The sequence below is a fragment of the Ciconia boyciana genome, chromosome 1, assembly GCF_034638445.1.
Source record: "Ciconia boyciana chromosome 1, ASM3463844v1, whole genome shotgun sequence".
Taxonomy (NCBI): Eukaryota; Metazoa; Chordata; class Aves; order Ciconiiformes; family Ciconiidae; genus Ciconia; species Ciconia boyciana.
Genome location: NC_132934.1, coordinates 196,186,819 through 196,201,152, shown reverse-complemented (window position 1 = coordinate 196,201,152; position 14,334 = coordinate 196,186,819). Strand labels below are relative to the sequence as shown.

At 52.1% G+C, this 14,334-nt stretch overlaps 1 protein-coding gene across 3 annotated transcripts in view; it reads right to left on the bottom strand.

Moving 5' to 3' along the window:
- Positions 1-828: 828 nt before the first annotated feature.
- The window catches only part of KATNAL1 (katanin catalytic subunit A1 like 1), a 76,296-nt gene continuing 62,790 nt past the window's right edge, over positions 829-14,334 (bottom strand). The window contains exon 11 of one of the 3 annotated variants that reach the window (XM_072850413.1): positions 829-1,618. In XM_072850413.1, the coding sequence (XP_072706514.1) occupies positions 1,375-1,618 (244 nt within the window). In that variant the 3' untranslated portion in view covers positions 829-1,374. The remainder of the gene's footprint in view (positions 1,619-14,334) is intronic. The other 2 variants (XM_072850412.1, XM_072850408.1) reach the window with 2 other exon arrangements.

The window sequence follows — 14,334 nt, the reverse complement described above, 5'->3', positions numbered from 1 at the left end:
GGCATCTTCCTCTCTTTACTCACCTGCTGTTTGTTGCTTAACAGTTGTGTTAACATGTGAGGCATGAATATTCTCTAGAATATTTATTTATGCAACCTCTTAGGCATTTTAGGATGCTTAAAATTATCTTCAGATGCAGTAAGATATGTGAGCACCGCCATCAGCAATGTTCACTGAGGCACCTACAGCGTCTCTTGAGCATGGCCAAGATTTCTTTTTTTGGGTAAGTTATAATTCTTCATCCTGGGTAACGGATCCAGCACATTTCAGACGGCAGCACCTCAGTTCAGGAGGTTGTTTACACTTGTTGGCTGTGCTGCAACAACTCACTGTGGTCACGGTCGTCAGATCAGTTTAAATGGAAATATTTTCCCATGCAAGTGGGCAAGCCAGGGGCACACGTGTAGATTAGTGCCACCAAGTTTAAGCTGGTGGTGATGCTGAAGCTTTCAGTCATGAGTGCCCACATCTGGGTTGCTGCTGCAGTCGCCTCCATGCCAGCGGGCATCGTGAGCGGAACCACGTGGGCTGGGGTGGGCAGGGGTAACGAGGAAGGCCACGATGGAAGGAAGTAATTAAAGACGGAGGAGGCGTCTCATCGTGATTGCTGCCGGGGCAGAAGTCATTCTGGGAGACGGTGAACGCCCACGAGCTGTCCCAGCCTTGGCAGCCGGGGCCCTTAGAACTGCTTCATTTTTTGGTCAGTTCCCATTTCTCCAAACCGTTGAGATGGCCAAACCAAACCTCAAGACCTCAGCTCACCTCTTTAAGCACCCACGAGTGTGGTCTCCCACACAGGGCACCCAGAGCTGGGCAGAGGGTGGCTGTCACCATCAGGAGGCACCACACAAGAGAAGGAGGGTTTGGGGGGACCTGGGTGCTTGTGAAAGGATGGGGTAGGTCTGAGGTCTGGCCGATGAGGGCAAACTTGCTTTGCCAGGTGACGGCTCTGGCTTGGCACAGTTTCAGCTCTTCCAGAACCACTCCCTGGAGAAGAGATGTCTTGCTCTGCCCGGTGACTGGAGACGTGACTTCCCTGCTCCCCTAGACCAGAGGCTTCGCAAGGGGAGGATCTCCAGACCCAGGATCCTCAGGAGTTACTTCAGTCAGTTAAACGGGGGCCGTGGTATGTGCTCATCCTGGGGTGGGTTTCTCCCCCGGTTGCTGCCACAGCTCATCCTATGGCTATTTTGTCTCCCAGGACCTTCAGGCATTTCCTCAGGGTTTGACCCAGCCAAGCACTTAACACACATGCTAAATCTGAAGCACATCAATAGGCTTACTCAAACCCTGAAGTGCCTGGATCAGGGCCTATTTGCATACGGCAAGTGCAGCCTTCTTCCATGGCTGTCACAGGAAGGGCATCATTTTGCATCACTTATTATCTGAGCACCAATTTGTAGCACAGCAGGAAGAGACAAAGAGGGGCATCTCACGTTGGCAGCACCGAGGAGGAATTTGAACCAAGCATGCCTGTTTGGGACGGATGTGATGGCTCAGGGGCGATGTGAAGCGCGCTGCTCCCTGGTGCAGCATGTGGCCGCCGCTTGCAGGACTCAAGGAGGACCACTCGTGACCACCCGCACACATGCGCAGACAGCAAAACCATGAAACTCGCCTACGAGAAAATATGCAGAGACATTAAACCCAGGAGCTTTTCATCACCCCGGTCAGACCAGTCGCAGCCTGACTAACAGGAGGCCAAGCCTATATTTACTGCAATTTATATAAATCAAGAGAGATCCCATGAAAGACAACCAACCAACCTAATTGCTCTAGGGACAAATTCCTTCTGACACATACATCTGATAACATCAATTACCTCGCAAACAGACTGATTCAAATACTGTGGGTGTTTTCAGAGGTGATAAACATTATGGGAGGAGGCCAGGGCTAAGGCTGAAAACACTGGCAAAGGCATGGACCTGTAAGGGACAACATCCATCAGAGACCGTATGCTCATGGGCAAGAGAGACCCCAGGCTGGCCCGTTCACATCTCTCTGCACACCACAAGCTTCCAGCATCTTCTAACAAACTTCAGACCTCTAGTGAAAAAACAAATTCAAAGCTAGACTGTGCTAAAGCACATTGCTGTATCAAAACCTCCCGCAATAGCCGGGAATAAGTTCAATAAAAAAAGCTGAAGAATCCGTGGAGCCCTCTTCAACAAATCCATCCCGCTCTCCAGCCGGGTGCTCGGTGCCCGGGTGACGGCAGGCTCCCTTCAGTCAGCAGGTCAGCAGGAGGCCACGCAGTGCCCGAGGAGAAGCAGATGACACTACACCCATTACTATTCATTGCTGCTTACAGAGCAAACCTCCCTGCTGCTGTGCCGCCAGACCGGCCCCTCTGCACCCCGTGGCACCTCCACGTGCCCCCCCAGGAGTGGTGGCTACCTGGGGGGAGCAGCGCAAGCTGCAGAAGCTCTAGTTGGCTCTCCTGCACCTCTAGTTGGCTGTAGGTGAGCTCAGCCAACTAGAGCAGCACGTCTTGGCACCTGGGTGCTCTCAGAAGACTTTGTGCTCTTGCTGCTCAAGCCCATATTTCTGGTGTTGCTTAGCAGAACTGAGCTCTTGTGGCCGTGCAAGCGTGCACTGCAAGAACCTCTCCATCTGATGGCAGCCACTTCAACCTCCTCCCTGCGCCAGGGAAAGCATACCCATCCCCGCGGGCATGGGGTGGCTTGTGCCCAGCCTGTGGGGAGGTGGCCTGGCTTCTCAGAGCTGGCCTGGGCTTGGGGTCCCGCACCGTGCCCCCACAGCCATTAGGTGTAATTGCTGTTTTTCTGTCGTTTTCCAGTGCAAAGGGTCTGAAATAATAAGAGGGCTGCGTCGTAGCCTGACAGAGTGGTGCTTTCTCATAGCAATGGGTGCCAAGGTTCTGTTTTGCATGCCTTGGGGTGCAGCAAAAGGGCTTTGGGGGGCATCCGAGGGCAGAAGGGCTGGGGGAACACAGCACTGGAGGACCATGAGGCCCGACATGGCATAGCTAAGTGCAGGCTGTTTGGAGCAGGCTCAGGAGGCAAATTTCCTGTCAGCTGGGTGAAACCGGGGCCACCTGGATGTTATCCCTCATTTAGGGCTGCATTTTAGGGCTCAGAGCAACTTCCAGTCTCTGTGGACCTTTGCAGCAGCTGTCCCACCCCAGTGAGCGTCTCATTCCTGGGAGGAAAAAGGAGGTGTAAAAGGGGAGGAGGAGGAGCTGGGCAGGAGTTCAGAGGAGTTAATTGCAAAGTAAGGAAAGAATGAAGCAGGACGAAAGTGAAAAGTAAATAAAGTCACTGGAAAGCAGTTATTGCAGGAATCTTAAAGGAATCTTGTAAATCATGGAAGGAAAGAGGACAGAGTTGCTCTTACAGCACAAAGGAAGCCCGAGACCTACAAAAGCTCTTCCATATCTGCCAAAGCAAGAACATCACCGCCCCTACTCCTACCCTCGGAAACGCTGCAGAAAACTGCCTCACCGTGAGGAACAGCTGTAACTGAGGATGGACAGACTTAAGCTGGGAAGGACCTACGGTCTCCAGTTTTTCATAGGAGCTGAAGATCCTATGGCCAGCTGCAGGTGAAACACGGGAACAGAGGGAGAGGCATAGAGAGCTAATTGGTCCTGATTTGAAAGAACTAAAAATAAATCCTGGGGGAAGACCTCAGCAAGCAGCACATCTCCAGGGGACGCTGACTCAGGCAGAAGCAGCATGATGCAGATGAATGGGGAGGCAAGACCGTCCTGAGCAGAAATCTCATTACAGCTACTTAGCTATTCCTGCTAACCTGCCTCCCATTTACTGCCCCAAGGGCTTGAGCAAAGAACATTAAGAATGAAATTAAGAAAGTAGAAATGTAGGCTGAATGTCTGAAAAAAATCTACCTAACGCAGCAGGATGAGGTGAGCGTGTCTGCAGAGATCTTTGCCAGCACCATCAGCCAGCTGAGACAGGGCGGGAGTCCTGCAGCAGCGGCTCCTCCAGCCCCAACTGAAACACGCTGGGAGATGCTTCCCTCCCTGCCGGGCACCTCCGGGCTCCTGGTACCCAGTGGATGTGGGGAGCAGGGATGCATGGTCCCCCCAGAGCATCTTCTGGGCAGGGATGCTCCTGCCAGCTGGGTTACCCCCCAGGCTGGACCAGTTCCCCACTTGCCGCTCACCCTTGCTAGATGCACATCTCAGGGCTCGGGGTGGGGTTTCCATGGGAAGCAGGGAACACCTCTCTTCCCTGCATCCCACTGCCTGGCAGAGGATGCGCAATGGCTCGCGAGTCCTTGAGCAAAGGGGTGAGCCTGGAGCACTTTTATTTACTGCTGTAGCCCTTCAGCTGCTCCCACAGCCCCCAAAAGCATTGAGGCTCATGCAGGAGCAGCTGTGTTGTAGCAGTGAAACTTGAGCATGTGCTTGCCCGGCCAGCAGTTTAGCATCTCTCACCCAACTCTTCTTCTGGCCCTCTTCAAAAACAAACAAACAAATTAGAAAATGAAAAAACACTGGGGACCAATTCCAGCTCATGGACAGCAAAGCCTTCCTCGTTCTCCTGTCCCCACTGCCATCCTCTCTGGCAGCGATACCTGCACCAAGTGCAAGAAACCCTCAGTGCTGGTACCCAGGCTGGTGGTGCAATTAGAGGCTGTCATGTGCTATCTGTCCTGTAATTTGCTACATTGGCACAGGCATCTGTGTTGGTAATTATGCACATAGTGGGATCCACAGCATTACACATAGCCGCTAGCATGAGCAAAGAGCCAAAAGAGCGAGGCTTTGCAGAAGCGCAGCTGAGTGAGAAATTTGGCACACGTAGAAAACTTCACGCGATGTGCCTCCCTATGGAGGGCTGGTGGGAAATGCCTACAAATATCCACTTTGCTAAACAAGAGTTGGATAAAAAATGCATAAATAATAGTGTCTTTGTTCAGTCTTCCATCACTTCTGCTATTGCAGTGTTGCCATCCAGGCAGAAATGGTGTCAGAGAGTTACGGTTATCTCTGGGACGGGAAGTGCAGCTAGGAGGAGGACTCTTCTCTGAAATCCATGCTAACAGAGCAGCAGCTGCTGCTAGGTTTAGGTGGATATACAGTCCCATGCAGCAGTAATTTCTGGATAACTCCAGGCCAGAGAAGGCTGAGTCTCTGTGAGGTCTGAAGAGGGGAGCAAATCTCCAGCTCTCATGCAAACAGTCCTGCGTTCAAGCTTTTACACAGATGTTCAGCTTCACTCACAGGCTCATGTTCCAGCAACAGCAAAAACATGGGACCTGTGGTTCACGATCACAGCAAGACCCCGTGCAGGCTGCCACTGGCCGCCAGCCCCAGAGGCTATCAGGAGTTGGTGGAGGTTCTCCAGGCAGGAGATGGCAGTAATTCTTTCTTCTCAAAAGGATTTTGTCCTGAAGACCTGTTTTCAGCAGTGAAGGATGTTGATACATGTCTCTTCTGACCAGACCTGGGCCGCCAGGTCTCCCCTGCCAAGGATCTCCTATACCTGCTCCCTCTAACACACAACAAGGGCAAAATGGTTGCAAAGTACCGGGGCCATGGAGATCCTCGTTCTGCAACATCTCACAAAATTGCCAGATTAGGACACCCCGGCCTCAAAGCCCAGGAGCTGGAGGAGGGACGTTGTTCTCTTCCAGGCTCTGTGCTCACTTGCTGTCTGATCGTGGGCAAAACAATAATCCCATCTATGTCTTTTTGACATTGTAGACCCAGGATAATACTTAAATTCTCCAGAAAAAAAGACCATCCCTTAACAGCGTCCTGCTAACACAATGTAGTACAGTGATTTACAAAAGGGTGAGAACTCATTTTTATCTCCTGTTTGAATTGTTAAAATAATTAATTACTTCTGGGCACTTTTAATTAAAACACTTCTGTATTGCTAGTTATGTTTAAAACTCTTAACATCGAATCATTCCATCTACAATTTCCTGAAAGCAGCAACCACTGCCGCCTTTAATATTCCAATCCCAAACTGTCCTGGAAGTGTTATTTTTATTCATACACTTCAGTGGTCACTGCTAATTCTGCAGCTCAAATCAACGTAACGCTTTTTCCATTCCCCAAAATGACACCAAGGTATTTGTGAGAATTGCAGCTGTCCAACCAAATTATCATCAATCACATTAAATTAAAAAGCGTGAGGGAGGTGGTTCCGTTTTAAATCATCATTTTTGTTCCAAGTTGAGCAAGAGAAATAAAGTTTCTATTTTTCCCCATTAGCACCCCAGGACTGCACTCCCAGTTCCCTCCATTCCTGCTGCTGATGCTCTGCAGGTGCCTCCAGGTGTGGGGACTTTCCTTTGAGGATGACAAGAGTTTGGAAGAGAAGCTGTAGCATTGCCCACCCGGGAAGCTTCGGTGGGAGCTGAGCCCGCTGGGGACTGCAGTGGAGAGAAAACAGAAGGAAACTGAAGCTCAGCAGAAGAAAGTTGCCCACACAGAGATGCCACCGCATGCCATAGTGGAACCTGAGATCTCCGTGGGATGCTGTGGTTGAACACCTCACCCAGGCATCCTGGCGCTCCCTGGCTCAGCAGTGCTCCTGCCTCTCTGATCCTCCACAGCCCACAGGAACCCATGGCAGGGGCTGCCTTTTTCTGTGTCTGACCTTCCTGGTTTGACTCATCATTTCATGATAAGCAAAACCCACATTTCCAGAGCTCTCCCTGCACAGCCATGGCCTAGCATTGTGCACAGCTGGAGATCATACCCTCCTGGGCATTAAAAAGCCAGATAGTTTTTCACCTGGTATCTCATTCCAGCCTCTCTCTGACATTTGTATGTACAGAAAACCTGGGGTAACACTGCATCCTTGTGTCAGGTGAAGCTAAATGGCGATGCAACTTCAAAACTCAGCTTATAGTCACAGTTGTCCCCTCTGTTCCCCATCTGTGTTCACTCCTTGGCATGGATGGATAGAGCATCTCTCACAGCATCTTTGAGAAATCCCTTGAGAAGACCTGGCAGCCTTCAGGAAGCCAGGAAGAAACAGATGGAGCTGGGACTTTGTCCTACTGCTTCTTGGTCATAGGGAATAAATAAACCCAGGTTCTGGAGACCCACTGTCACCACCCAAGCAATGTGTGTGAGCGATCAGGACCAGCTCTGCCAACTCAGCCAGCTCTTTTGAATGCAGACCACAGGAGTCAACAGCATTGTCATCTGTGTGGTGACGCCGGGGCTGGATGCTCTGCTGACCACATGCCCGTAGTTGCTGTTGCTCTGCTGCACTCAGCCTCCAGACCCCAAAATCCTAACAGCAATGGAGGGTAAGTGTAAGGGAATTCACCCCTTCTGCTTTCTCTGGTGTTCGCCGGCAATGAATGCAACACTGACTGCTGAACACACCAGCACGACACCACCAATTCTCCTCTGTGACAAAAGAGGAGATTTGCTTTAAAAACTAGTATTTAAATGTGCTTTTTAAGTTCTGTTCAAGGGACTTTGGAATTATATCTGACTAAACCAGCCCTCCGTCAGATCTCCTCTGCCGGGAGCAGAAGCGGCTGGGGATGACATAGGAACAGCAGAAAACCCAGAAGCATGAGTAGCATCCGGGGACACTGAAGTGTCTGAGAACCGGTGCCAAGCGCCTCTGTCCTCTCGCCCTCTCCGTGCAACACAGGTGCCCCAGCGCTTACGGCTCCGGTTTTGCTTTCTTGTTCGTGGTACAACGCATGACCGAGCCTGGGGAAGCTGCCAGCCGGCAGAACACCACTGCTGAGCACTTCCACCCGTAGATGTGGCATCGCAGGGAAGCCCGGCTCCTTCCCCCGGAGCCCTGCTGGCTGCAGAGCAGCGTACCCGGGCTGGCCCTTGAGTTTCTAAGCAAGCGGGCAGCTGTACGGAGGGGAGACAGCAGAGGGCAGCTCCGCCCTGCTGAACGCAGGAGGCAGCGGCCGCCATGCACGCCGCATGCGAAGGGGAGGCGGATGCTTTCGCACAGCGGGCTCAGGAAAGGCACAGGGAAGATGGTGGCAGACACCGTCTTCTGCCCTCGCTCCCCATCCTCGGTGCCTCGGCGCGGAGCCCGCCTGCCCGCTCTGCAGGGGAGCCTGTGATCCGAGTGACAAAAGTGCTGGGGTCCGTCGCGTCTTCTGGGGCTGCTGGAGACTCAGTGTGGTCCAGCTGCCCGGCGAGGGCTCGATTCGGCCCTTGGGACGCCCCTGCTGAAGCTACTGCCTTTCTGCAGGGAAGGATGGGGTGGGCAGGTGTCAGCCCCCGTGCCCGTGTGGGGTCCCAGACCCAAGGGTGGGTGACAGGGCGGCAGGGATGCCGGCCTCATCCTGGTCCTGATGGGGATGGTTTGAACTCTTCCTGGGAAAAGGCCATGCAGCCCACGCTAAAAATTGGGTGAACACCTTTCGCCTTCCCTCGTGTGGTGGGTCCAACGCCCCGGGCAGGAGAGGCTGCCCCGTCCGCAGCACGACGCCCTGCCCAAACACCCACTGTCACGTTAAAGTGAACAAGTGAGCTGGGGCAGGATTGCCTCATGCATCACAGAGCTGCAAGAAAGGGCACGACCTTGTTAGAGATTTATTTTCTGCAAATCATCCTTCAGTAAATAGATCAGAGGAGCGCTGGCTCTTGCAGAAACATCAGTGAAGAGAGTCAGTGGTAGCAATTTTAGCCCCGCAATGATTTTATAGCCTTTCTTTCCCAATACCTGGACCCAGACAATTTGTTAGGTGATCAGCACCCGTGTGTGGCAAACAAACTCAGACTGGAAGCTCCTCCTGGCTTCAGCTGTAATTTCATTACCTTACCAAAGGCAAAGGTGGGCATGTACAGCCGGGGTCCATCTTCTGCCTCAGGTGTTTTCTGTCTCCTCTCTCCTAAGGTCTGTTTCAGAATTTAAAACCTGGCTTTCACCATGCTTTATCTGCATGTACGATACTTCTCGGGAGGGTTTGACTCTTGCAGTAATCAGACGGCAAACACCAACCACAACGTTTCCATCTGCAACACACAGCCCGACTCCCCCAGCACTGGCGAAGGCTGGTGGAGACAGCCCGTTTCCACTCTGAAAAGTCAGCAGGGAAGAGGTCCCTTGAAGCATGAATAAATTGAGAAAAATAATTAACTATAACAATTAATTTGGCAACCTCTGTTGCTGTTTTGCACCTCTAGGATAGAAAAATGCCTGCAGCTCATGGCATTGGTTCTCCGCTGTGTTTGTAAGAAAACATGGGGGAAGGAGATGCTGCTTGTCCCAGAGGTGTCATGCACACCAGTGGGACGACAGGCATGTCACACACATGCTCCTGGGCCGGGCTCTGGCAGAGCAGCGTGGCCACGAGCAAGCCCCGGTACAGCACAGCACGAGGAGCTTGCTCAGCTGCAACACCGTTGGGTCTCCGACAGCACTTGGGAGATGCAGCACAGCTTTTCCTAACAGAGACCAGCACAATGTTTAAAATCCAGGACATGTATTTCTGCAGCAATACATATCTGAGAATATTTGGGAAATGCTGAAAACTGAGGGCCTTCATTTCACTGTTGCAGGAGATCCCTGCAGACCTCCAGTGCGCAGCCTTGCCAGGCCTGCTGGCGGGGATCGCCGGCCTTCTGCACCCTGCTGCTCTCTGCCCAGCGCTGACAGCTCACATAAAAACATGGAGGCTTCTGCTTCAGGGATGGGGTAGGCATCAGGTTGCATCCATTAGCACAAGGTAATGGCGGGCTCCTAGCTGATTCACAGCAAGGCTGGACAAGGGTGCTGCGGCTGCACGGCTGTTGGCAGCCCTCTGTGGTGATGGTGCAGCTGGGGATGGGCAATGCCAGCCCTGCGTCCCCCTGAGACACCCCAGTCTCTGGTAAACTCAGGGCAGCATATCTCAGAGTCACAGAGGGGTTGAGGTGGGAAGGGACCTCTGGAGATCATCTGGTCCAACCCACTTGCTGAAGCAGGGCCACCTACAGCAGGTTGCCCAGGACCATGTCCAGAAAGCTTGCGAGTATCTCCAAGGATGGAGACTCTACAACCTCTTAGGACAATCTATGCCAGTGCTCAGTCACCCTCACAGTGCAAAAGTGTTTCCTGATGTTCAGATGGAGCCTCCTGTTTCTGTTTGTGCCCATCACCTCCTGTTCTGGGACAAGGATCTCTGGGGACAGTTAATGTGGGCTGGCTTCTGCTGAGCAGTCTGTCAGCTGAGCACTGTCTCACAGTGGTATTGCAGACATTTTAGTAACTCAGAAAGTAAAACTGAAACTGAAGTGGGAGCCCTCCTTGGCAGACGAGCCCACTGAAGATGCCCTTTTCCCTCGGCCGGTGAGAAGACATGCCCGATCCCTAAGGGGCTGCTGTGCCTGTCTCCATTTCCCACAGTCACGGCCCCAAGTCCATCAATAGAGTTTTGTGCAGCTCGGGTTTACCCTAGGGGACACACTTAACCCAGGTCCCCCCCTGTTGGTGCACCCAAGCCTGGGGGTCTGCTCATGGGTGCTGCGAGGTGGGCACTGCCCAGCTGGAGTGACCAATGCGGGGCAAACAGTGCAACATCAGCATATTTTTGGAGAAGGACCAAAAGTCATTACCGAACAAGCCCCACGGGGGATGCAGAGGTTGGCTGAAATGTTACAAATCGCAACCCCAAGGCTGGGGGAACTCTGGAGCCTCCCAGAGGCTCCTTACACATCCTCAAACCCAAACCAAAGTCCTCATGGATGCTCCCCTGGCCACCGCGCACCCACCGACCACCTCGCCCAAGCGCCTGCCTGCTACTGCCATCTGACGTGCTTTTATTTCACTGTCCTTGTGCTTTTCTGTTCATGCAATTGCCATAAGGCCCCAAGCCAGACCTTTGTGGTTTTAGAGGGACTCTGTTCCTGAAGAACCAAGCTGCTTCTGCATGGATGTCACAGCCTACAGGCTGAGCAAAGAGTGAATCTCCATGAGTCATTAAGCTCCTCTCCCCCGGGGAAGCAGCTCGCTCTGGGTTACACGCCGGAGGTGCATGCATCTCCAACAGAAGGTGGGAAAAGGAAGTTTTTAGCTCTCAAGTGTAAAATGACTGTTCAATAAATAGAATAATTTTCAGTCATGAAAAAGTGGTGTTCGAGTCACCAGCGCCCCGGGGCTATTTACTTGGCTACACAACTGGCAGCGTGTTGAACACAGCAGCTCCCAAGCTTTGTTATGCATGCTGCGGGTTTTTGCTTGAGCTCTTCTGCTGTCCGTCTTGCTCAGCCCTTCCCAGGCACTCAGAGAAGAAGGCCGGGGAGGTAGGGCAGAGTGATGGGGAAAGTTTGTTGGCACCGTCACTTGTCCCTTGCAGTCTCCCTCTTTTCCGTAATTAATTTGCCACAAATTAATTAACACGCTTGAAGCCTCAGCCCCTGCCAGTGCGTATCCCCTGCTGCCCTCCCAACCAGCGTGCCGCTGGGGAGGCGGCAGTCAGTAGTGCTTTCCAAAAAAAAAATTACATGTGGAATGAAGGTCCCAGGCTGGTACGTGCAATGTCTTTGGATTCCGGCACCATTCGCTTGATGGTGTGGGCTGCCTTCAAGGTTACTGGCAGGCTGATGTGCTTCATGGGACAATGGGTGGTTTGCTCAGATGGCCGGTTCCCTGTCATGTAATGATGACAGTCTGCTGGGGTCTGATTCTGCCCAGCTTAAGGCAAAGCAGAGCTTCTTATCTAGCATAAGGCCAGAACTCTGCTCCTTCCAGCAGCCCCTCTCGGCATCTGTGGTGCCAGGGTAAATTGAGCAACCAGCTCTCCCCTTTGCACCTCTTCTGCAAATACACATTAGTACTCATCACGGTTTTCACAAAACCAAGTAAAAATGCACCTATGCTGGACAGAAATTTGGAATATTCCTTCAAATATCCTGTCAGACAGATACTCGTTAGCTACGTCCCTGTTAGCATCGGGAGCATGGTAGGCAGCTAGCCTGGCGCTAGACCTCAGTGGCTCACCATGGCTCATCCATGCTGACCATGACCCTTCCAAACCCTTCCTGGGGACGCTCTGGGAGGTAGCGTGGGACAAGGACCTTTCCCAGTAGGTAGCTTGAGTGCAGCCACCCTGTTTTGAGGGACGGGGAGCTCAATCACACAGGTGTGGGCCACCCCATCTAGCTGCCACAGAGCCAAAGAACAGCCCAGGGCACCTTCCAGTCACTGATGCAGATACAAGAGCCATGCCCTATATCCTGAAGACCCCCAAAACAAGCATGTGTGAGGTCCAGCATGTCATATTGCACCCTCGCCTGTGTCAGGGCTGTGGTACTTCATCTGGACCATTCCTCAGGTGGCAGCCGCAACACAGCGAGTATCCGATGAGCAGCCAGCTGTGGGTTTTGGGTTTGTGCCCCAGTGTTTCCCTTGGTGGGCTGATGTCAGCTCCCTGCCCAGAGAAGCAGAGATATGTGTTCGGGTGGCATTTGCCCATGGGTCACCTCCCGTCCCCTTCTGGGGAGTTCCCCACTTACTTTCAGGTCCCTGTAGGGTCTCTGACCCAAGACAGCAGGGCGTCAACAACCTTTCCCATGTGATCATGCCAGTGCAGGTGCTTTGGGGCGAACGCCATGGGGGAGTCTTGGCAGGGACAACTTGGACTTGATTATTTTGCGTGTAATTGTGGTGTGTTTGTGTAGCTATTAGGTACGCACCCCTCTCCACCGCTGAGCATGCCGATGGGTCACACCTTCTTCTTCCTCCCCTCCGCTCCATGCCGTGATAGCCTGTCTAGTTTGAAACCTCATTAGCTTAATTTAAGAGGTTATTTTGTGAGGAAGACCGACCCATGTCAAAGCTAACACAGGAAAAGAATTGTCATCTCTTTCCTCTTTATGAAGTGCTATTGGTATGCTGAAAACATACCCCAAACCCCTAATCATAGAATCATAGGATCATAGAATCATAGAATAGTTTGGGTTGGAAGGGACCTTTAAAGGCCGCCTAGTCCAACCTCCCTGCAATGACCAGGGACATCTTCAACTAGATCAGGTTGCTCAGAGCCCTGACCAACCTGACCTTGAATGTTTCCAGGGATGGGGCATCTACCACCTCTCCAGGCAACCTGTGAGTGTTTCACCACCCTCATTGTAAAAAATTTCTTCCTTACATCTAGTCTGAATCTACCCTCTTTTAGTTTAAAACCATTACCCCTTGTCCTATTGCAACAACCCCTGCTAAAAAGTTTGTCCCCATCTTTCTTATAAGCCTCCTTTAAGTACTGAGAGGCTGCAATAAGGTCTTGCCGGAGCCTTCTGTTCTCCAGGCTGAACAATGGTTGATCCAAGACAAGGACACCGTCCAGCAACAATAAAACCACTTACAGTTATGCTCCTAGCCCAGTCCAGCCAGAAGCATCTAATGCTTGGGAGACACTCTCTTGGGACACCCCATGTATGTGAATAATTTGTCATGCAAAACCAAACTTTCTGGAGGAGACTGTTTCGTGGTGCGAGCATCATTATTCAGTAAACTGCATGCGCATCCAGTATCTTCATGGAAAACCAGACCAAAATAACCACCACCAGAGAAACCATTCCAGAGCAGCTGGCTGAATGGGCAGAGTAAAAACGATTTTAGTCCAAAACTTATTTATTCAGAATTAAATCCTTTTGCTTCAGAATAGACAGTCCACGTGGGAGTTGCTTGGGAGCAGGTGTTACAGGTATGCACAGCCCTCTGGACAGGTGCCAACAAGTCCAACATGAGATTAAAATGCACATTAAGAAGGAGGAAGGAAAAATTAAAAAAAAAACAAAACAAACAAAACAAACCCCCAAAACCCAAAAACTCCCAGAGCAGGTCCAGGAGCTGTGATACCAAACCAGGGTATCACAGCTGAGCCCCGCAGCAGCTGCTGCAGCAGGGATGCTGCCCAAATTGGTGTGACAACCCAGGGAGGGAAGGGGGCGAGGATGATGGCCGTGTGCCAAGGCGCTTGTGGGGTTTGCTGCTTCTGACCACGTGCTTGCAGGGACGCAAGGTGAGACCTGCAAGGGGGAAGGGTGACAAGCACAGTAAATAGTGACTCTGTCAAAGGTGCCCCCTGTACGTGAATAATTCTCACCTGCCTGGCCTGTGCCACCCAAAACAGCCCCGCTCTGGTTTACGGTCTTTGGCCTTTGGCAAAAAGACAGATCTCGCACATGGTGATGCCGCTGCATTGGCAGGAGACAGCCAAATCAGAAAGTGGGGCACCTTCTTCAGCCAACTAAATGGTGTTGCTTCATCAGACACCACCACTGGATCTGGCCCATTCCCAGCTCACTCAGGGCATGGATGGGTGAACCCATCTGTGGCAAACAGGAAAACTAGAAGGGCAAATGGGAATGCCCAGAGCCCTGCCCATACCGAGCACAGCCGTGGCCTCCAGACTGCT